This window comes from Lepisma saccharinum, chromosome 9 (assembly GCF_977018435.1).
Source record: "Lepisma saccharinum chromosome 9, izLepSacc3.1, whole genome shotgun sequence".
Taxonomy (NCBI): Eukaryota; Metazoa; Arthropoda; class Insecta; order Zygentoma; family Lepismatidae; genus Lepisma; species Lepisma saccharinum.
In genome coordinates, this window is record NC_139237.1 from 85744981 (window position 1) to 85769122 (window position 24142).

The 24142-nt window shown below is 38.7% G+C and overlaps 1 protein-coding gene across 2 annotated transcripts in view; it reads right to left on the reverse strand.

The window, feature by feature from the left end:
- The window catches only part of LOC145992219 (cholesterol transporter ABCA5-like), a 100841-nt gene that overhangs the window by 70320 nt on the left and 6379 nt on the right, over positions 1-24142 (reverse strand). The window contains exons 1-3 of one of the 2 annotated variants that reach the window (XM_083128544.1): positions 6521-6758; positions 4382-4525; positions 820-1374 (exon numbers count right to left, since the gene is read on the reverse strand). In XM_083128544.1, the coding sequence (XP_082984670.1) occupies positions 820-1374; positions 4382-4525; positions 6521-6550 (729 nt within the window). In that variant the 5' untranslated portion in view covers positions 6551-6758. Of the gene's footprint in view, positions 1-819; positions 1375-4381; positions 4526-6520; positions 6759-24142 lie in introns of those variants that run through there. The other variant, XM_083128545.1, reaches the window with a different exon arrangement.

A 24142-nucleotide genomic window follows, 5' to 3' on the forward strand; every position in this document is an offset into this window, starting at 1 on the left:
ACCTCTATAACTCCAAGTTTTAGTCACACGGACCTCAATAAGTCGAAGTGTAGGGTACGTACCTACAATGTCAGGTGATCAACAATACTATACATACGTTATAGGCATACGTAGTGCCGACGTTCAGAAGGGCCAGTAAACTTTAGACCTCTATAACTCTAAGTCGGCGATTTTGGCCTTCAATAACTCGAACCTTGGTAAGTCAAAATCCTTGATACCGCGATTTTTTTTTCTTTTCACCCTCAAGTTCGAGTTATCAATGTTCCGGCTTAGGAAAAAAAAAATACATAATTATGGTTATCATACTTGATATGAAAGATTCGTCCCTTAAAGTACATTTGCATATGCTGGAACAGAATGCAACATCTTACACAGTGATTTACCTTTAGGTTTGATTGTAAAAAAGATCATTGGAAAAATTATACTGTAGTAAAGTATTAAGTAAATACCCTTTGGCCTGTATTAGTTAGCCCCCAAGAATTTGAATCCTCGTAAGTCTGCAAAATACAGTCCAGGGTATGTTATGTGGAAGTGAGGCTGACATTTGAGTGTCTTGAGAAAGTGTCACCCCTTACTTACACCCCACATGTCACTTGGATATCAAGTGACATGCTGTCTGTCACTTGTCACTTCAATGTGGAAGATCTGTAACTTTTTTAATTCACCCTCGCATGCTTTCTGAAGGGTTAGGTCTGTCCTGTGGATACTGAACAATAATCGTGTTGGTCAAGGAAGTTTAAAGAACAACAAACACAGAAATAGAAGGCATATTTTTCAAAACTTAAATAGTAAACAAACAGGAAAGAAACTTCAGCTTACCTTAATCTTTGTGAAATCCAGAAGAGCCTGTATTGCAACAAACCAAGAATAGAAGTACTGGTTCACAGGACAACTTTCACCAGTCTCTATCGGAAACACTTGACTCCAATGACTCACACTCTCTCTACACACTGCAGGCGATGCATACAATTCTGTAGTTGAAGGCGTGACAACATACAAGGGGTTTGTCCGTATTTCATATTCCAGTTCTTCATTTAGAGGATCCTTTTCGAAAATAACTGCGATAGGAACTGACGACGGATCTTTTAGATATGAGATCATTAATTCATCCGTATTTTCAAAGAACACAAAATATAGCGAGTGCCCGTTAGGATCTAAGTTCCCGTTAACCCAAACCTCATTCACTTTTTCCATGAAATCCCTATAATTATCACCATCTGGTACCACTGCCACTGTATGGTTCTTGAACAGCTTGAAATGCTCGAACAGCATAGCATCTCCCCTCGGTGTCCCCATGGCAAGAAAGTTCGGATTTGGCATCACTAATTTTATCACTATTAATATCCCCATGAAGTAGAGTGGTAGAAATACCTCCTGTAAAAGGAATTGTAGTAGTAAGTGCATTATAGACACAGTAAAGAGGTTACTTTTCATCTTCGTATCATACTTGTTAAATTTTATCTTTTAATGTGCCACACAGGAGTTACCCTACGTACAAATTTAAGTGAAAGTGTAAGCTCGACCAGGGCTCAAAGTGGGGTCTCTGCATACCAATCAAGACACCGAGGCTGCATCGTCCACTTAAAAATGTAAACGTTTTGTGTGTGTGTGTCAAATATGGGATTTCCAAATTAACACTATTCAATTTTATAAAATTATGACTTTTAAATGGTTTTCTTTTATACAAAAATTACCAAACTTGTAATCACTACTAAACAATAAACTTCTTACTACAAAAGTACTTTTCAGAGGAACCAATTTTTCTCAAAATTTCAGGTTTAGTCAAAACATACTTATGAAACACTGAACGGTATGGAACTCTTTGAAATTATACTGAACCAGTAGCAAACCTTTACAGACTCTATGAGAAATCTATTTCTCATCAGTCTTTTGTGCTGACATGAATGGAAATACTCTAACAATTGCATTATGATGTGGACTTTTCTACATTTTCAACACAATTTTAAAATAAATTTTTACTCCATTCTGTGGTCCTTGAACATGATAATGATAACCAAAGTTTTAAGAGTTAAACTGCATTTGTTATTCAAGACATTAAATATATTCAACATTGTTCAAAATAAATGAACAAGACTAAAAGGGACATTCTAGCATTATGTGTGATACACATGGATTAAAATATTCATAATGAACTGATTTCATAGAATTATGAAGTACTTTCTGAAGTCTGCTAACAAATGTAAAAAATAATATGATTATGTAGTTTAAATGTACTAAAAGCATTAACGAAATATATTTTGTGTGGGATGCTTTAAAAATATAGCAAAGTTTGACTTCATATGTACGTGAAGCTTATACGCTACAGATGCAAATAACTTTTGTTGGTGAAATATAAAAATTATTCACAAACATTTAAAGCTTAATGCAATTTAAAACAATAATAATTTTCAGATTAATTCATTTTGTTATTTACATGGAGTAGGACCACTCTTCGTGGAATGCAACAAAAGCATTTTTATTGATTTAAAGAAAGAAGAGTTTCCTTAATTCCAAAATCCTATCAAGTACAGAAACACAATTTTCCCTGACATTCCCAGATTTTTGGATATATTTTCAAAACTCATTAACTCCTTTGAGTCATGGGTTGTTTTCCATTGAGTTTCCAAGTCATGGGAACCCTGTGAATTACATAAGAGTTTCCAAGCGCTAGTGGCGTAACTCCACTTTTCATGGAAATTGAGCTACATATATAACTTAGATCAGTGAAGTATCAACACTTCAGTGATTGAAGTAAGTATCTCCTAAGTTTCAAATTTTTGCTCCTAGAGACATCACTATGCTTGTGCTCCAACAGCCAAACATAATACCTGGGGCGCATCCAGAAAAGAAATTTGGGGGGGTCCAGCCAGGGGTGCCCATCCCCCTCTATAATAAGTATGAGGATAGTTATCTCGCTTTTCTGTTTCTTGTGTGTGGTTGGGGGGGGGGGGTTGTTGTTCTTGGAATCACAATTTCAGAATTGAATGTCTGTTGACACTTTTCAGAAGCAGTTTGAAATATTTGGCTGAACTCTTCATCAGAAATCTCCCGAAGTCTCTGAAGCAGTTCTGTGACGTCTCTTGGCTAAGAAAGAGCAGAGGCTAAATTGTGATGAGGGCTTTGACAACTGCGCAGTAAAACTGAAAACCTTTTCACGATTAAGAAAGTCCCCTTTCCAACTGCGGTTAGAAGATAATTTCCTTGCAATGATCAAGGTTGAAGAAATTTAACAAAAACATGAAGTGAATCATGCTTTTCTAGAAATTGAATTTCATACACTGACAATATTTGTTTTTACTGTCTGGTACATAATGCAATATATGTGTTTACAATATTTCACCTGTGTGTGTGCAAGAAAAAAAGCACAAACTTCACTTACTGTACCAAAACAGTTTCTCACTGAAGTCAGGTTTTCAGCAATTATCACTACCCATTAACAGAGTGAAACTACAAAAAACTTTTATTGGATGTTATGTCATTTTCTGAATCCACAAACCATGCACACACAGAGAATTTCTACACCTGCCACATCAAGTATCTCATCGGAAAGTATGCTGAATATACCATAGTATTTTTAAAAATAGCAAAAGAACTTCAATGTTCTTCTTCAAGGTTCGCATAACCACTTTTTGTACATGCAAAATAATCTAACACAGTTATTTCAATAAGAAGAATGCACATGTTGCTTTTTAAATAGCTGGTCTGGTTGCAGAAAAAGGCAGATAAAATCAAATAAAAACCACTAAAAATAACGGTGTTAGATAATTTTGCAGAAGGGAACTTGGTGGGGGGACAGATACGGACCCCATGAACATGCCCTTGCATAATACTAAGTTATTTAAATGTGCCTTTTTCTCAAAACAGTCTTGAATGGAGTTTCGCCACTTGTGCCATGAACCCCTCACATATCCATGGCTTGACCTTCCCTACAAAGGCAATGTCAACAAGTACAATCTTTTGTTCAACATGGCAAAGGTTACCGAAAAGGCAACCAGACCAGCTATTTACAAAGCAACATGTGCATTCTTCTTACTAAATCATCCTTTACTACTTAACATGGATTTTTTAAACTATTATGTTGTGTTTCAAGGGCAATTTGCACAACAAATTACAATAATTTCTGCAACATCTTTCCATCTTATGGAAAATATCCAAAAAATACCTTGATGAATGTGGGCACTTCTGAAACATGCATTCTTTGCAAAATAGCTTCACTGAAATAAACTGATCAGCTCATCACCCACAGAGGTAAAAAGCTCAATGACTTTTACATATTTACATCAATGCATTTGTAATAACAAAACTGAATATTTCCCTTGGAGAACTTAAGCTAGTTGAGAATAAATATATTATTTAATATTTATTTTTTAGAAATACTTACAGCAATTGTTTTCCGTTTCTGTCTTCTCTTGAGAAGCAAATTCCTCTTGATCATTGCCCGAAGCTGTGAGCAAAACACTGAAGCCTTTTCCCCCATTGTTACGAGATTCAGATATTGATATCGAACTACAAGAGAGTTGTTTCTCTGCAAATAAAATAATAACACTGTAAGGAATCTGCATTGTTGTAATGAAAAGCACAATTTAAAACTACTGGTTGCAGAGTACATCTGTCCACCCTCAGTTTCTACAAAAGTTTGCAGTTTTTAGCAAATTAACAGTTACCTGCTGAAAGGGTAAAAAAAAACACACACACATTCTACCTAAAGAAAACAAAAAAAGGGGATGCAAGGATATATCCTGCTTCCTTTATATTGTATATAATGGACGCCATAAACTCAATTGTGTAAACAGATTGCAGAAAATATCTACAATGTGAAATTGTTCTGGAAAATTTTCAATTAACCAAGTACGGTATTACAACAAATTAACTGGCCTTCTCGATGGTGTAGTGGCTTACGCTCTTGCCTTGTAATCAAGGTGTCTCGGGTTCGATACCAGATGGAGGGAAATTTCTCGGTGGTTCGTGTCCCATTTAGAATTAGGTCCAGTCATTTAGACTATGTGACCATACTGTGGGTTCTTGACTTCTAAAATAAATAAGGTAACAGTTCGTTATATCGGAGACACATTTAAATCGGATATGTTGTGTTTTGCATGGTTCGTACTTGCCAATTGTGGGTAACACTTTACTATACCAGAGACGGATTTCTTCAAATTTACAGGAGAAAGTACTTACGCAAATCATTTTCTGTAGCGTTGTTGATGTTCGGGAATGTAGTTTTGATCCATTTTAATGCGAATGCATGTGGTTCTCTACGAAAATCTATTTCCAACATGCTATTGCTGCTGCTACAAGCCGATGTCCGTATATGCTAAATTGAACGAAAGGAGTGCTAATGGACTAACAGGCCTAACCTAACCTAGTAGGTATACCTCGTCCCCATGATGGTTCGTGGGGCTATCGTGAATTTTTGGGCTAACGTCAATGGTTTTTGGGGCTACCCGTGGATGGTTTGTGGGAAATAATGAACAACAGTAAGTACTCGTTAATGTAAGAAATAGATATTATTTTCGTTAGAAATTCATTATTTCACCTAAAGAAATGTTCCGCAATGCAAAATAGTACGTTAGCAATGTAAAGAATTGAGAAATAAATCATTGATAGGTGTCTCCGGTATAGTATAGTAGTACCCAATTGTGTATTGCGGAACATAGTTCAAGATGCCATTATGCTTTTTACACGAAAACAAACACAATTTCTCACATAGAGAGTGATTTTTTTATTCCTTTCTTCACTTCCGGAACACACAATATGGCAGGCACATCTTGACTCAAGTTGTGGGTATGCAGCGGTTCAACCTTCTTCACCGAAAAATACCTACTGTCGTGTTCGTCACCGGTGGAAATTATACATTATGCACGGGTGATGGATAGCCCCACGAACCATTATGCATGGTAGCTGATGGATAGCCCCACGAACCATTTCCATAAGGTTAGGTTCGGATTGGTTGGGTTAGGCAAGCATAGTTACGTTATCAAACGTGCGGAGCATGCAGTTCACGCACGGGAAGCATGGCAATTGTGCGTCGGTGGGACATTTCTCTTGAAAAATATATGATTTGCCGGTCAGATAGATTCCACGATGAAAGAAAATACCTCCACGAACGTTGGAAAGCTTGGAGAAACTCATTTCCGTAAGTAGTTTCTTCTGTAAAAATGAAGAAATGTGTCTCCAATATAACGAACTGTTACTAATAAGAATTTCAAATGCCCCCTGTACTTAAACAATTACCATATATGCTGCACCATACAAACCTATTTTTATATAAGTAGAAAATTGGTTAAGATAAAATACAAGAACGCTGAATAGCAGTCCCGTATATAGGAAAATGTATGTGTCCTGTTTAAGGTTTTGTACACAGTACATCTTCCAAACGTAGTGACTAGAACATCAGAATTATTTCCCACGATTTTTCTTACAAACACCGGGATTATCTTTGACCCAATAAGGTTAGTATTTGCATTCATTGCTATTCTGATTTAAGTGTCATCAATATTACTATCTCTAGTTTCCTTGCCTTATTTCTGTTTCGCGTCAACCTCGCCATTTATTCTGTTTTGCCGGTACTCGTTCACATTACCACTGTAGCATTACAGTGCAGATTTGATCATTAGAGCGTTTGTTATATAATTATCACTTTCACTTTTCATCCTTTGAGTTTTGCCGCGCTATTTTAGTGTTTCCCTTCCTCCCAGCCTCCTTCACAACAAATGGACCATAGATTTCCTTTATTATGCAATTGTATCATTGATGGAACCGTCACATCACAGCTGATGCATTTCACGACATTGCCAGCAAGCAGTGTTGCCAACATTTTGAAAGAAAAATTACATTACTAAATCCCTGCATAAAATCCGATCAAGGTCGCCGTTAAAATTTTGTTCTTTCAAAAAAAAAAGTAATAATAACTCATTCTCCTGGATTTTTGTTTCAAATTTTAGAGATAAAAAATTGCTATGGTGATTAAACCCCTTCAAATTTGTTGCGATTCTAATGTAGCGATTTACGGTTACAAAGAAAAGTCTCGTTGAAATTGATTTAATGTGGATGTAATTTAAGTGGCGAGTTATTTTCCCCGTAGGAAATAAATCAATCACAAAGCACTTCAGAACGGGCTTCCAGGCGTGTGCGCATAGATAATATTAAACCTGGAAAAAAATAATCGCTAAAGAACACAAAGCAGATAAAAAAAATAGCGCGTCGCTTTTGTTTAAAAAAAATATCCCGTTCCGCACGTTCCGCAACCGGCATTACAAATCCGCAACTCTTAGTTACTTCTTGTTTTAGTTGGCAACCATGAAACTACGCCAGCCAACCGCAACCTGTCATTCTGCCAATGACCTTTCCACCCAGCAAAGGGAAGCCACGGGTGTAAAGGTCGGTCATGCACTGATGCTGCAGTTGCCGGTTTTGGCTGGTTTTTCAAGGAACGGGAAGGAGTTTCCTTCCGTCTGCAATTTCTCTCTCTCGGGCTCTACAATTCATTTCTAAATACATTTCCAACTCGAGAAAGAACATTTCGTCCCCCTGAGAACGAATGAATAAAAATTAGTGGGTGCGTCAGCACCAGGTACGGATCCACAGGGAGGGCTATATAAATAGTTTTTATTATTATTATTGATTACTCCCTCTGTCCCATAATTATTGTCCGGTATGTCAAAATGCTAACTTTATATTTATGTTCTTTTGGATACTTGATCGGCCAATGTGTACTGATCCTTGAGTAATAACGTTGTATGACTCATTCCCGTGTTTCATTTTCTTCTTCTGTATACACCAATGTGAAGTTTGAATATCGGACAATTATTATGGGACAACAAAGAAAAGTGTACCGGACAATAATTATGGGACAGAGGGAGTAATAATTTTGCAGTATTTAGAACGATGGCATATGAGTAAATATCCAGCACAAGCGTTTTTCGTTATTTATTTACGTGTCGCACAGTTAGTGTACTGAAATGCATAGTTATTCTTTTTATTATTATTAAGTTTTACACACCTCGTTCAAAAAAAGCTTTAAAAGTTAGGAAATTTTAGTTATAATGTTTATGTTGTGTGATAAAACTCAATTTTTTGAGAAGTTTGAGGACTGTGATTCTTCGATTTAAAAGGCAGAAGATAAAAAAACCTGGTTCCTTTATTTTACTATTTTTTTTTCGACTTAAGGCATTTTTTATTCGTTATTCCGTTCGAATAATAACTAACTGAATTTTATTTCTGCTATTAACAATAAAAGTAACAAACGTTTTGCTTGTTTGTCTTTTGTAACTTGAAAGGAATTATGCCAATTTCCAGAGGGGTCGACGGACCTGTTTGACGCCCCCTCCTGACTAGGCTTTCAAAAAAGAATAAAAAAATGAAAGAGTGAGAATGAGATAAACACAAAAACAAAGGTGTGACAAACAGGGGCAAGAATGTAGGGGAAAACCCGAGAGGAAATGAGAATATGAGAAAATACGCATGAAAATGGGGACGATTAAAACCAAAAGAAATAATTTGAGGGAAAAATAAAGGCAAAAAAAAGATCACGGGCACACCAAAAATTGTCTTACGAAACTTGATATACGGATGCATATTTACGGGGATAGTGCATGCCAAGGGCAATTTAATGTGAATATTTTAACATAAGTAGTGCTTGTGCTTCTATGATCCTGGCATACATGATGGATACAACGCGTTCCACCGCAGTACATGGCGATTCACTGCGGTAAGCGCTTTCATTACCAGTTGAGGTAACAGCTGTGAACTTGAAGCGTCAATATTCCCCATTACCGATCGTTAATCATCACTTTGTTCCAACAGCCGCGCATTTAATTTGAGCAATTTGTACCTTGTTGTTTCTGATCCAACCATTTTTGACATTTTGTGTGAACGCGTAGGAAAATCTAGACACATTTTAATGTATGGGGATGGGCGATCTATCATCCGAGATGTATAAATGTAACAAAATCATCAATTAATTTAAATATTGTTCGCCCCTCGATGCCTAAAACCAGACCCTTTTGGAGCTCTAAAAATGTTAATGTTTCCCTCCCCGAAATATCTAAAGCTACAAATAATTATTGAATGATTGATTTCGTTTATTTTACTTCGCTTTTATGCCATTTTTGGTTAATCGCGAAGATGAGTGAAAAAGTCAAGTGCTCCCCTGTGTGGTGTTAGGGCCCCACACTTTCTTGATCACGGCCGAAGGTGGCGGTGGTGATCGGCACCACGCCCCTGGGCGTCTTACCACCCAGTGTTTCCTCCAGGGGCCCGTCAAGATTTTCGCTCGTTGAGCAGACAGATCATCTACTTGACGCTGTGTGCTCATTGATCAAAATATCAGTGCCTTTGAATAATCTGCGATCAATGTGCCTGCGTCGGGTGGACAACATTTCAGTGTTTGAAAAGCTGTTAATTGTGGAAATAGAATAGTTGATGTGAACAAAACTACCGAAATTTTAATTTTCACACCCTTGCACAACTTTCCAAAACTTATTTTTTATTTTTTATTTGGTTGGAATAAACAACACTTTAATTTTAATACAGTTACAAAAACTGGAATATTACAATACCTCCTATTACTTGAACTTCCTCTGTAATTACCCTATATCGCAAGCCATTAATCCTATATTTCCTCATTGGTCGCCAACCCGCCATCCTCATACAGTTTTCCTCTTCTTCCCTTTGCCTCACAAAAAGGCTATATTCTGTGGCTCAAACCTGTGGCGAGCAAGGTTCAGCGATCAAGTCAGCAGCGCTCGCGGAGCAACGCCTATTTGGCCATCAAGTAGCTGAGCGATCGTGTTGCTCGCTGAGCGCTCAGATACTTGACGCGTTCCAGGTACCCATTTTACATGGATGGGCGCCGGAGCCGCTTGAACAGGCGGGAAGAAAATCCCGTTTCGCCCGCCGGGGATCGAACCCGGGCTTCTTGCATGGTAGTCAGAGGCCATAACCACTGAGATACCGCGGCTCTTGTGCGATAAGATGAAATTGGTGAAGGGGAATTCACAAAGAACACCCATGCTCAGGACGGGATTCCAACCTGGTACTCCAAGCTTCGTAGCGCGCTGTGCTAACCACTCCCCCACAGAGGTCGGCTAAAGCTAGCACGCCATCGTTAGGCTCCAGAAGTTACGTAAAAATGGCCTCACTCTTTTTAGATGACTTATAATGTTACTTTAGAGCAGGGCGTTTGACTGCCACGTTGGAGACCCGGCATGTGTGGTTGATTTCATATGGGGATTCTTCTAGCATTCTGCTTGCTTAAAGCAGCTTTGGGGTTCACCCAGACTCCCAATAAATGTGGTCGGGGGAGGTCACGGCAGCCGGAGCGTGGTGCTGGTAACAGCAGCGGTGCCCAGCCCCCCAAAGCCTATGACACACTCCCTCCCCCAAAAGGTAGAAGATTCCTTCCCCCTTTATGCCCAATTATTTACTCATTTTTTTTTTTTTGGTCAGACAAAATTTGCGGAAAAATATAATTCAGATATATTTAAGCAGTGTATATTGTATATTACTTTGAGTTTTGACATTGATTGAAATAACATTTTACATTTTACATAAATGATAATAACTTCTGTCGTTGAAAAGTTGTTGCAGCAAACTTATTGATAATTTCCTAATTTTGCACCACTTTTAAAATTGTTAGTGTGCTGAACGTTATTCTTAAAAGTTTGTCTGCTTGATTAACCTTGCATTAATACGAACAGCACGTCCTCCCCCCCTTTCCAAACCGATTGATTGATTGGGTTTATTTTACTTGGGAAGATGAGGATGAGTGATGATATGATGAAATTGATGAATAGACACAAAAGCATCCATGCGCAGGCCGGGATTCGAACCCGGGACCTCTGGCGTTGTAGCGCAATTTGCTAACCACTCTGCCACGGGGGCCGGCAAAAAAAGAAACAGATTCTAAAGGCATAAAGAGGTGTTGTTTCATTTCAATCCCATCACCCAGGCAGGTAGAATGACTGTGTACATAATAACCATAACTAAAAATCAATAACAAGTCAATCAAATGAAACGATGCAACCATTTTTGTGTGAAGATATATATATAGAATTGGTAGCTAAACTATAAAATTTTGTCCCCAAAAAAATTCCCATGACGCAGGCGCGTCATGAATACCCCCCCCCCCTGTGGGCACCCCTGGATCACAGCACATCCACAAATAACATATTCTGAATGCATGGGGCTCTCTACTTCCATCTCCATAAATGCCTTCATGAGATATTGCAATGTGCAGCGATAGGTTTGCTAGTAAAGGAAAAATAGTAACAGCCCCTCCCTTCCCCTCCGACTTCAGAGTGTATGCAACCCTGTATATTTCAGAGTACATTGGGTTGCCCACATACACAGGACACAGGTTCAACCTGAACATTTTTAAGGAGATAAACTGCAGAAAAGCATTTTTAAAGCAATTACCTTGAGTTTTTATTAAAGTGTTAAGTCCACTTTATGCACAGATAGGTTAATCGGGACTGAACCTACAGTTTAAAGTGGTACTCGTACTACCGAGTATCGAACCCGGGACCCATTGATTACAAGGCAATTACGTTTACATTACGTCGTCGGGGAGGCTTGAAAATAATAAGATTATCATAGTGAAATGGAGCGAAATAAATATCCACTCATCTTCAGGAGAATTAAGTCCACAAAGGGGATTCTAACCATCAACCCCCTCTTCTTTCAATATGGCTGTATAAATATAAGTAACGCACTGAGAGTGCACTAATCACAAGAGTAATATCTGCGCACTGCAACGCTTTGTGCTTATTTAGTCTGCTACATTTGAAAATCGCTCGTTGAGATCGAATTATAATGATGTGGTTTCCAGTACGATTTCACAAGTCACGGTGCTCTCTTTACCATCGGAATTGTCAAACGGTGATTTTGAAGTCGGACGTGAAAAAAAAACAACACACAATCATTGATTTCCTAGCCGTGAATGAATGAAACAAACCCCGGTAGAATAGTCGAACGAGGCGCCAGCGGACCGTGAGGTTGACAGGAATGAGCATTATGTTGTCTGTTGCTGCAAAAATACCACAGATGACACTCCTGTCGCAGGAAGTTAATCACGTCAGGGAACGTCTAATCTTGTCCGACCTTGACTCACATGCTTAAGGTATTTTAAACAACGTTAATCTGCAGGTACGCCTGGTTAATCTACGCAGAGACGATGTAATCTGTGTAAACAACCTGGCCACCAGCGCAGGAATGACAACGAGCGTTGAAGGAGGAATTATCGATATAAAAAAAATGGAAAGCTTAAAGGGGACAAGAGTGGCCGACGGGAGGTACACATAAACGTTCTCAAACTTGCGAAAGTTAACATAGAATAACGCATATCGTCACTGGCGTACGCAGAGGGGAGATGATGGGACTACAGCCCCTCCTGAAAACTTGAGAAAATCATTAAGATTAAAAATGGTAATTACGAAATATTTTAATGTTTCCGACTCTACCTAGAATATCCACTGTGATATCCACTTTAATAATTTCAGCCCCCTGCATGAGGTTGTGTGTTTGAGTATACGATGCAGGCCCGTAGCCAGGCAGGCCAAAGGGGGGGGGGTCAGTCCCCCTGGAACTGCCGTCAGCCCTCCCTGGCACTGCCATCAGCCCCCCTTGACATTAGGTAAAACTATTCTGTATAATTTGTTTGCAGTGAAGAGTGAAAATATAGACAGCTCACAACTTTAAGGATAAATTCACAGAACATGAACAGCAGGTATTACATTCGCTCATCTTGTTTATGAGCAGAAGTCTAAGTACGAGTAGCTGCAAGTACTTAGAAGATTATCTAGACTTTGTAAGTTCTTTCACAGGATAGCTTCTCTATCTGTACCTTCACTGTCCCTGTTGCGACCTCCCGTTTAGGCAGAAATATGTGACTTTGATGTCATCATGCAAATTCATTCCCTTCTCATCTGCATCAAAGGTCAACGGCTACCAAGTTTTGGGAACGAAGGGGAGTTTCATTGCTTCGGCCGGGGGTAGAATGTACTGTAGGTACTTAGATTGAATATTGGGCATTTTTTGTGTGATATAAATATTTGCATCATCTAAAGTTGTATGAAGTGTGTAAGGGATGATTTCAGTATCAGTTCATTAACACTTCAAGAGATGTTTTAAAAGATGTAGGAGAATGTTGTATTTGTATGATATTTATAAATTCTGTTTAACAATGACCCCCCCCCCCACACACACACACATAATTTACCTTCATTTAATACTGTTCAATTTTTTATAAAATGGACTTTGTTTAAAAAGCCCCCTGATAAACCATGAGCCCCCCCCCCCCCGTAGACCAGTTCTAGCTACGGGTCTGATACGATGCCATTTTATATTGGTCATCAGATTTTTTTGTTTTTAATTGAGGGCTGCTGCTTTTCTGGCCCACCCTATCCCCCTCTTTAGAACTGCCACTGAGAACCTGGGCTCGAAATCTGTAATAAATGGTGGAGATGAAAGTCAACCCCTCCCCCCCCCCCACATACGCATTAAGAGTTCGCCTCCAAGTAGCAAACGCAGTGTATGAAATGCTCTCGTGATTGAAGATAAAATACAGTGTGTTTAAAAAAATTTGATATTTTTACAGATGTACAGTTTGTTTCAAAAAATTTGATATCATTACAGATGTAAATATCTTAATAACTACATAGTCAAGGTAAAGGACTACACAGGTGTAATGCTCAACTCAATAAGATTTATGCGTAAGAATCTGAATAAGAAATTCAAAGGTATTTGGATGTCACAAATGATTGTTCACAAGTGTTCAATATGTGTACCGCCTGCGACACGACACACGTCAAGTGGGCAGATCTAAGCAGTACACGCTGCTTGGAAGTCTGGTAACTGCAGTAGCTTCCCGCCCCCCACGCAATCCCGTTCCTCTCGCGTGTTCATTGTTGGGGCCGTCTCGCGTCAAGTCTTGTTCGACTGTGTTCGAGCATACTGTAACACACAATATGCCTTTTATTTTCCAGTGAACGGCGCGTCTATACCAGTAAAGACAAAAAAAACACATTACACATTGACTTTTGAGGTGTTTCTACACATACTGTCAGGGTGGTATTTGTAAGGGGGGATGGGGGATTTTCCCTCCTCTGCGTGCTTGTGTCCCCTCTCTGCTTGCTAAATTTTATCCATGGGGGATATGTTATATGGCTTGAAGTCATTATCTCATGCTGCCCCTGGACAGTCAGTAGAATTTCCCCCACTGAAAATTTCTTAAACACCACACTGCATAGAATTTTCAGATCATTTGCATGAGAATTGGTAACGTTATTAGATTAAGAAATGATATCAAATTTATTGAAACAGTATATATAGGATATCCGAAAAGTCACGCACCCGAGATTTTGAACGAACGTAAGTATTGTACAAAAAGCAATAGAGATATGATCCTTGCACTAGGTATTTATTAACTTTATCTGTGTGGATGTTTTTAAACAATAAATAAGGAAATCATGCTCTATATCAGTGATTCTCAAATTGTGGTACGCGTACCCCCAGGAGTACACGAACGACTTGAAGGGGGTACGCGATCAGCTCGGAAGAGAAATGTCGAGGATACCCACACGACAACATTTTTGCTGCAGGTGTGTAGAGCAGACTCCATAGGTTTGACACTCAACAGGAAAATAAAGCTGACTTTGTCACTGATACTCTTATCTTTGTTTCATATGTTTTAAAATAAAATACTTGTTCGAAATCTATAATAGGCTAAATTTGGAGCCAAATCTCCGCTTGAAAGTTTCAAGTGCACAACCACACATCAAGAAACTGTGTCAGTCTATGCATGCACATCCTTTTCACTAGAAACTCTCAGGATTTACAATGAAAACTACAACATTGTGCTTGACACTTTGCTTACAAACTTATTTTTCTTGTTTACTTTTTTCTTTCAATAGCTCTGGAAAATATTTGAAAATTAAAGTATCTTATACACTTCTTATCATACATGTGTTTCAGATTTTTATTTCTGTAACTAAACATAGTAACGCCCAACAAAGTAATAATTGTATGATTCCATTGTTTATTTGCTTGCCATCTTTCTACATACAGCCCGAATGCCGTTTGTCTCTATTGCGGATACATGCCTCCAACATATCAAAAACGCCTCTCCAATCAGACAGTCAAAAAATTCTTCAAAACGGAGAAAATCTACTGAGACGATTAGTTACGACTAAAGAGTACAATGAGAAGAAAGTTTGAGAACTACTGCTCTATATGAACGTTAAGTTTGCGGGAAGTAAAAACTAACATGTATAAATGACAGCTGTGAAGTCGCTTGCAAAAAATTTCGATGTGTATCATGGTATGTGTGGGTATTTATCGATAAATTCTTACGCATTTTATGCATTACAGACGATATCATGGGCTTAATTATGGCATGTTCATACCGTGCGTTCATTTCGATCTGCAGCCGAGAGATCGGGAGAAGCGTGGCGGGCGGCGCTGACGGAGATGCCGACATTTGCGGCCTGTAATGCCCGCTTATTTTTATAGACATATGCAGACATTTATATAAATATTGCAAAACGATCACTAACCTGTGTTATAACACGCAAAAGTTCTTCTGTAATTCATCCAAGTTCTGCTCTTATATATACACAAAAAAATACGCTTTAGAAACGATGTTAAGAGCCACAGACAATAAAACATTTTAATCATAGTTTTGACCAGTAACGTCCTGCTTAAGTTTATATCCTTGAAAGAGTTTTGTGCCGATGGGGATCGTTTGGAGGTTTTGAATGTGCAACACTGTATCAAGATTACGCTGTAGAAGAAACCGTTAAAAGTCAATAGTGTTCGTGAGCTTCCTTGCAATCCGAAATCTCCGAGCTCGAGTTTTTTGTTCCTTCGCGACTAGATGAAGACAGAGTTGTAAATATAGTGGCGAGCAATGTAAACCAAGAGCGTGTTAATTTCGTACTGTGCAAGAGAGTGTTATTCTTGGTTACTTGCAGTTACTTGTTTGTGTTATTGTAGTGTGTATGTGTGACGTGTCAGTGAGACGATTGGAATGCCAGCCGCAAGATTCACGTTAGAACAAAGATTTTTTTATGTATGACACGTACCTACGTGAAAACAAACTCGTGTCGAGACGTGTGTAGGTAATTTGTACAGAAATTCCCATGCGTTTCAACTCCACACAGAGATACGGTTAGACATCTTGTCCTTAAATTACGAGAAACTGTATCGTTAAATTTTAAAACACCTAAGCAAAAACGACGGATTCTAACCGAAGCAAAACTCGATGATATTGGTGCAGCGTTAGAACGTTCTCCACCTACGCCGTGTTTCACAAGAGGTGGGCGTGTCAAAATCATCGGCACATACAGTCACTTAGCTACTAAAATTAAAACCATACTCTTATAACACAGGTTAGTGCTCGTTTTGCAATATTTATATAAATGTCTGCATATGTCCATAAAAATAAGCGGGCATTTCAGGCCGCAAATGTCGGCATCTCCGTCAGTGCCGCCCGCCACGCTTCTCCCGATCTCTCGGCTGCAGATCGAAATGGACGCACTGTAAAAATGAATGATTTTCTGTTCGAAATTACAATATGTACTGGCAATATTTATCGTGCCAGAGAGTAGTATTATTCAATCAATGCCCAGTTGAAAGAAAAGATTTGAAATTTATTATAAAAAAAAACCGTCCAGTTCTCTGCACTCGAGCGTGTAGTTGGTTGCAAGTCAAGTAGTGTATTTGGTGTCTGCACCGTTTGCACTACGTTCTGGAGCGGTGTAATGTGTATGGCCACGTGGTGCGTGCTAACTAATCAAGTGAACGGATACACCTACACTACACCTAGTGTCAAAAAAGTGCAGCGAACTAGACTGGACTAAAGATAGGCAGATTAGTTCTTGTACTTATGCATCTCACTCTACATCATAAGAATGAGTAGATAGTTACTTCACACAATTGAAGCAACAACAAATTTACACCATCTATAGAACTTATTTGTATTGTTGTGTTGAGGAGGAAGATACGCGCAAAAAATTGAGCGTGAAAGTAGTGAGAACATTTTGTGAGCTGGTCGCGTTAAATATTTCCCCACAGTGTAAAAATTAGCATTTGGTAGTAAAATATTAGTTATTTACTCAAGTTTTCTTGTCTGAAGTGCAGTAGGGAGGCCTGGATGACCGAGGAATTCAGTCCGCTGGTCCTTTACCGTTGCCAGGCTTTCGTAAAAAATGTAGACTTTTCCATACGTGGCAATCCCTGGTGCGAAGGGCACTCAAACTGCATTATGTTCAGTGGCGACTCCTGGCGGCGCTTTCGTCTTAGTTTCCTTAGTATAATATTACTTACAAGAGTAAGAAACATGAAACTAATACAGTACTCATCAATAATTTGCAAATTTCTTTGAAGGAGCCAGCGAAAGGACACATACTCACATACTGGTAACTTTATTTATAAAATAGTAACGCTTGTATTAAATAAAGTGTGTACAAAGATATTAAATATACATAGTAAATCCATAATATGTAACAAGTTCTAATCAGACTAGATATAATTTATTGTACAACCAGCTGATTGCACGCGTTGCCCCGGTATTTATTTATCCCAATCTTCTATTAGACAGGAAAATAATGAATTCTAGCTATAGTGTAAAATGAACTTGGAGTTGAGCGGCATTGGGAGTGTCACTATTCATCTTAGCGACTCCGAAAACTATGGATTCCACACTAATATCGGTCGTTTTCGATTATTATTATTACATGTCACCCCCTTTCCATCCCACCCCCACCCCTAGGGGTGCCAGAGGTGTCTTACCCCCACAGTATTTCTTTCCAGATTGTAAGTGATATGTGTACCAAGTTTGCTTGAAATTCCTCTAGGATAGCAATATCGCACTTTCTGTGAAGGCAACCAACTTCACCGTGCTGTGTAGCAGGAAGCATAACTTGCAGGATATGACACGATTATTACTCGCAACAGGATGCTATTTTATGTACCCTTCCCACCCATGCCGGAACAATATATATTATATATATTCAGGGTGAGTCATAAGTCTCCATACAAATGGTGAAAACGATGAGTAATGTTAATTTTTCTTTTCAGGCAGGTGAACCAATGAAAAAGAGATGCCACTAACGAAGGAAGAACGGATTGACATCATTCTGTTGGCTGCGAGTGGTACCACCCATCATGTAGCACGTACATTCAATGCAATCCACACAACGCAGATAGCCCATGACACCGTGGCCAAACTTATCAAGATATTCAGAAGGACAGGTTCCGTCGCCGACGAAAGCAGGCCTGGAAGACCAAAAACAGCAACAGATGAAAGGAGGGTAACGCAGGTGCCACGGTGTCATGGGTTATCTACGTTCTGTGGGTTGCATTGAATGTACGTGCTACATGATGGGTGGTGCCACTCCCAGCCAACAGAATGATGTTAATCCGTTCTTCCTTCGTTAGTGGCATCTCTTTTTCATTGGTTCACCTGCCTGAAAAGGAAAAATAAACATTAGTCACAGTTTTCAACATTTGTATGGAGACTTATGACTCACCCTGTATATGCACACACACACACACACATCCATTTATATATATATATAGATTATGGGCTGTACAAGGTTGTAACAATCCCATTTACTTTATGCAATCGTTACAACCATCGGCGGCGCCAGGATTAATCACCTAGGGGTGCTGAGGAGGTGCGGAAAGAAATTTAGGGGGTGCGATGTTGAAAATAAGAAAAACATTAGACACGCATGCAACATTTTAAAACTGGGGAAGCAAAGTGCCAAAACGAGGGAGGAGGGTGGGGCAAGAAGAGTTTACTTTCCCTCGATAGATAAGGTTTAGCATAGCGCGGGAGCAAAAATAGCAAGATGGGGGGGGGGCAACTGCTACCCTAACCGCCGCCACTGATTAACATAAATTACTGACTGAAATTAAAATATATGTGTGAAATATATAACTTTAGATTGACATTCATTTTCCATGGAGGCTGTGCCCCTCCCCCCCTTTGCCCTCCCCTGGACGTCCATGATGATATGTATTAAATCTTCTACTCCAAGAAAGTGGACGTACAGTGTAAACATTCAGATACACGTTGCAGTCTTATTGAACTGAACTATGTAGTGAAATACAAAATATAATCATCCTTGCCTTTAAAAATACAATTTTTGAACCTTTTCAATGTAACCAATGGAGGTACAAAATACATAGTACATTGTACCTTCCGTCTGTCACTTCAGACAAAACGCGAAGTGCACAGCAACTTCGTCTTCTTAAAAAACCCTCTGTCTTACTATCCCCAAAACGAACTGCAAAATGTCTTCGTGAACATTGGGCCTCTTCCTAACAGTTTTTAAAGAAGCTTGAAATGGTGTGTGTATGTGTTTACTAGAAATGTTACGTGGAACAAATACATAGAACGTATTAACAAGGAAACTACCCTTCATGTTACAACTCGCATTAAATAATTTCCCGAGCACGACTTGCTGATACCTTGAAAGCAGCTGAAATTCTTGCTTCAGTGTGAGGAGGAACAGGTAGGTGGAAAATAAACCGTTTATCAACGATGCAATAAAGAAAAAAACATAACTCACATTAAGTTCTAGGCAATTATCGAAAACCACAAACAGACCACTTGAAGAAACAAAAATCCATAACAACAATGCTGACGAAAGAAAAGAAACTGGCGCTGATCTTTATAGAGGTTGCCGCCAGTGCAGAAAAATATGTATATCGGCATCTCTTTCAGAGTAGTATTAATGCTTGCATGTTGCATACAATAATAACTGTCTTACTTCGGTACCTAACATTCGGCGCTCAATATGACGACATGACATAATATGACATTGTAAGGGTTAGTGTTTTCAGTTGAACGTAGGGGGTGCTAGGGTGCGGAAGCACCCCCTCGCGCCCCCCTGGCGCCGCCGCTGGATACAACCCAGAAGTGTACGTGACTTTACAGAGACTGCAATTTGAAAAGCGAGACTTATCCATCGATTGATTGGTTGATTTGGTTTACTTTAATTCGATTGTCTGCCACTTCTGACTAATCGCGAAGATGATTGATTTTAGTTCACGGACTCGGAATTTCTTATGTTTTGATACAGGTGGCTCCACCTGAAATTCCACTCACTCCGAGCGGACAAAGTTCTTGCGTGTTCCAACATGCAAAATGCCCTCTCACGTTTACTTTAGGAATGGCCAAACGGATCCGAGAGTTTCGTATCTCAATCCCATTATAATATTACCACACCTTAAAAGGTATTATGATCTTCGATTACAAAGAAATTTTTCATTAGTTAGTCTTACAAGATTTTTTTTCAAGTATTGTTCCTAAAATACTTTGCTTCGCATCGGCTAACACACTCGTGAACAAAAATAATCTTACTTGTTTAACATAAAATGTCAGAGGTGATTTTGTAAATGCAATTGAAACGAATATGTATTCATTCGAATGTATTGTAAATGGAAACAATGTGTGTTTTTTTGTTTCGGCTAAAAAAAACGGTTTTAGGGATCAAACCCCCTCAAATGTCAAAATTAGGACAAATTGAAGTAGGCATTTGACCCCTGTACCCCCCTCCGATTTCCATGAAACTTGGCAGGTGTATAGAGGGGCCCAATGGAAGAAATACGTGTTTTTTTGTTTCGGCTAAAAAAACTGTTTTAGGGGACAAAACCTGCCTCAAATGTGAAGATGAGGACAAATTGACGTGGGGATCTGACCCCTGTGTCCCCCTCCGATTTCCATGAAATTTGGCAGATGTATAGAGTGCCCTATGCCCCCTGTTTCTTCCTATACCATATTTACGTTGTTTCGGGGTCAGATCCCCACTTCAATTTCTCCTCATCTTGACATTTGTGGGTTGGGGGGGTTGTCCCCTAAGACAGTTTTTAGCTGAAATACAAAAACACGTATGTCTTCCTTTGTATTTTTCCATTTTATATATATATATATATAAAATGTATGTATGTATATTATATATATATGTATACTAGCAGGTAACAATATGTTATAAACACATTCTTACTTTCCAAAGAAGCGCTCATGTGGGATGGCCAAAATGATCCGGATCCAAAAATTTTTGGGATCCGGAATTCGGATCCACCAAGATCCGGATCTGGCCATCCCTAGTTTACTTAGTGTCATATTTGCTAATTTTGCTACTACCGCCTCCTAGCGGCAAACAACAGTAACTATGAGCTTGTGCGGTTTCTTACAAAACCTTGTAGCGCTATACGTTGCATAGTTTATCTCTGGTAAATAGCTTGACGCGTTTTGGAAATTTTAATATTCCTCGAGACCTCTACACAAAAATCACTATTTTGAAAATATACTTTTTTATGTTGTGAATAATATTCTCAAATGTGAAGTGTGTGCTTTTGGAGATAATGTTGATTAAAAAAAAGTTTTATGTTACTAAAACCTACTTCTACCAACTGTAAATATTTGCGTGTAAAAATATTTCATTTTCTAGTTCAATGCAGTACTTCTAACAGTGAGAAAATGGAGACGCATTAGTTGTTCCTGAAACTAATACATTTCCTCTTACTCATCGCTTCTTCGGTTACAGGATATGTAGCCATTAACATTGAATAGCAGGAAGATCAGCATTCGTACAAAAGGCTGGAATTCCTGATGTCTGATAATGAGATAAGCTTCCTGTTGGCAGTGTATGTTTGCAAGCAGCGCCAGACTGGCGATCTGGCAAATGCCAGACTGACTGGTCACAAGAGATAAGTATTTTATTACGTACAGTATTGTTATGAAGAAACATTAACAATTTTCTTCTGTATATTTCACCCGAAAATCTGGTAAAAAAAATTGCATTACTTTGAAAACACATTGTTTTATGTGGTTTGTACAGTGGGATCCATAAGTATTAACGTGCAAATTGTCCATCACCATGTTCGTGCACTTTATTTGACCCAATAAGAGCTTCAAAAATTAAAAAAAAACAACTCAAAACAAGCTCTTGACAACTTCTGCACCAGCATACATAAAAATCCATTGCTTAGAAACACATAGGATGTAAGAGAAAAATTAATGAAATAGTCATGGACAATTTGCATGGTAATGCTCAAGGATCCCACTGTACAACTTTGATACAACACTCCAGACAGTTTCGCTACACCACTGAACAAACAATCGATGCTTTACGACGCTCCAATGTGTCGTGCACCAACTACTATATACTTAGACCAAACATCGCAGGCTCAGAATAAGGAACATTAGCATCTATTTGTAAAGTCTTAGGGATGTCACCTTTTAGAAAGGAACCAGAATCTACCTCTATATTTGCATAATTTACAATACATTTTAAATTTATATTGTCGTGTATGTAATGTATCTTAAGTGTTCGGCATAGTCTTATCGAATGTGCCGATTTTCCTTTCCTCAGACAAACTTTTAATCTTCCCAACTGTCTATCATTCGTGTTTGGTGTTGATGACAGTGTTTTAAGATATGTTTTAGCTTTTTGAGAAGAGCAGGCCTCTTACATTGTTTATGGAAGTTTTCACTGTTTCCTTAACTTTTTAATGTGCTGTGTACGCCCTATGCAGGTCCTTTACGACCTTCCAGTTTCAATCTTTCTCAAGGAGCTTTTTACAACCCCTTGTTTAACTTGAAGGTAAGGGATTTAGATAGATTTTTCCCTCGTATATTTTGAAGGGTACAAAATAGCAATATGTGGCGATGCACCCAAAAAATTTAACTCATTCAACATCAGCAATACCCGGGGGCAGACAACTTGTAAAATTATTATAAAGATCTACAAATAGAAGTCAGATATTGTAACTTGTATTCTTGCAACATGTGATATGAATCGCTGCAAATTCTGATCTCAAAGTATCGTAGAAGACATGAAAAAGTCAGCTGCCGAACCCAGTCAGTGCAATGGCGACGGCACAACAGAAGGCGCAGTGTGTGATATGGCTTGTAGAAACTGGCACGTCATGCGTACAATTAAGCCCCAAAAATATTGACACGACGCAGTCTTCAGTTGGGGATACCAAGATCGAGAGGCTTTGTCTAACAGCTTACAAGGTACAACTTTTGCATGAAATTAAGCTTACAGACAAGACTAAGAGATCACAGTTTGCTGTTTCTATGCTGAACAAGATTGAGGAAAATAATGATTTTCTAAACAATGTTATTTTTACCGATGAGGCCACTTTTCATGTCAGTGGTACTGTTAACTGACACAATTGTCACATTTGCGGCTCATGAGTTCATTGAGCATCAACGTGACTCGCCCAAGTTGAATGTTTGGTGCCGTCTTATGCATGACCATGTTATTGAACCCTTCACTTACTCCCTTAGACTTTTTGCTATGGGGACATGTGAAGAACATGGTTTATGCGGAGAAAATTCAAGATGTCAACCATCTAAGGCAAAGAATTATCGCTTCTGTGGCAACCATCGCCCCAGACATGCTGGCTAGTACGTGGCAAGAAGTTGATTATAGTTTGGATAATTTACTAAATTGTAAACAAAACTTGATAACATTATCTTCAAAAACATGTATTTACTTTCCCTGAGTTTGAGTTTTTAATAAAATATTTAGCTTCAAAACCCCGGAGTTCTTTTATAGACACCCTGTATAAATTTAGAACAAAAATAAGATTAATATTTTGTGTCATATTTTGATTTAGGTCGAGTTCGTAGTTGCTGCATTTATCTGCGAATTGACAATTGTGTGTTATTGTGTGGTAACACGTGTGCAAAGTCTAAATGGTCAAGGTGAAATCTATACTGAATTACCATAAACTAGATTAGAAACCTCACCGCCGACCTCCGGCACCAGGGGTCTAGGGTTCGAATCCTAGCCTGAGCATGGGTGTTCCTTTGTGAATGTCCTTTCATCAACTTCATCACTCATCCTCTTCATCGCGAGCCAAAAGTGCCAGAAATGCGATCCTAAAATCAAATTCGAAGCCTCACCGCTACTATACAAACAAATAGTACATCTATTTGAAGCAAAATAACCTTCCAGTCCATTCATTCAAAATGTCACCTATACCTTTCTGTTTGCTCATATCTTGAAAGATCAATCTGATGTATTTACTCAATATAACTCTTGAAAACCAACAGATACACTGCATATGTACCACACGAACTCATTAGTCAATCAATATCAGTCACTTGACTTTTATT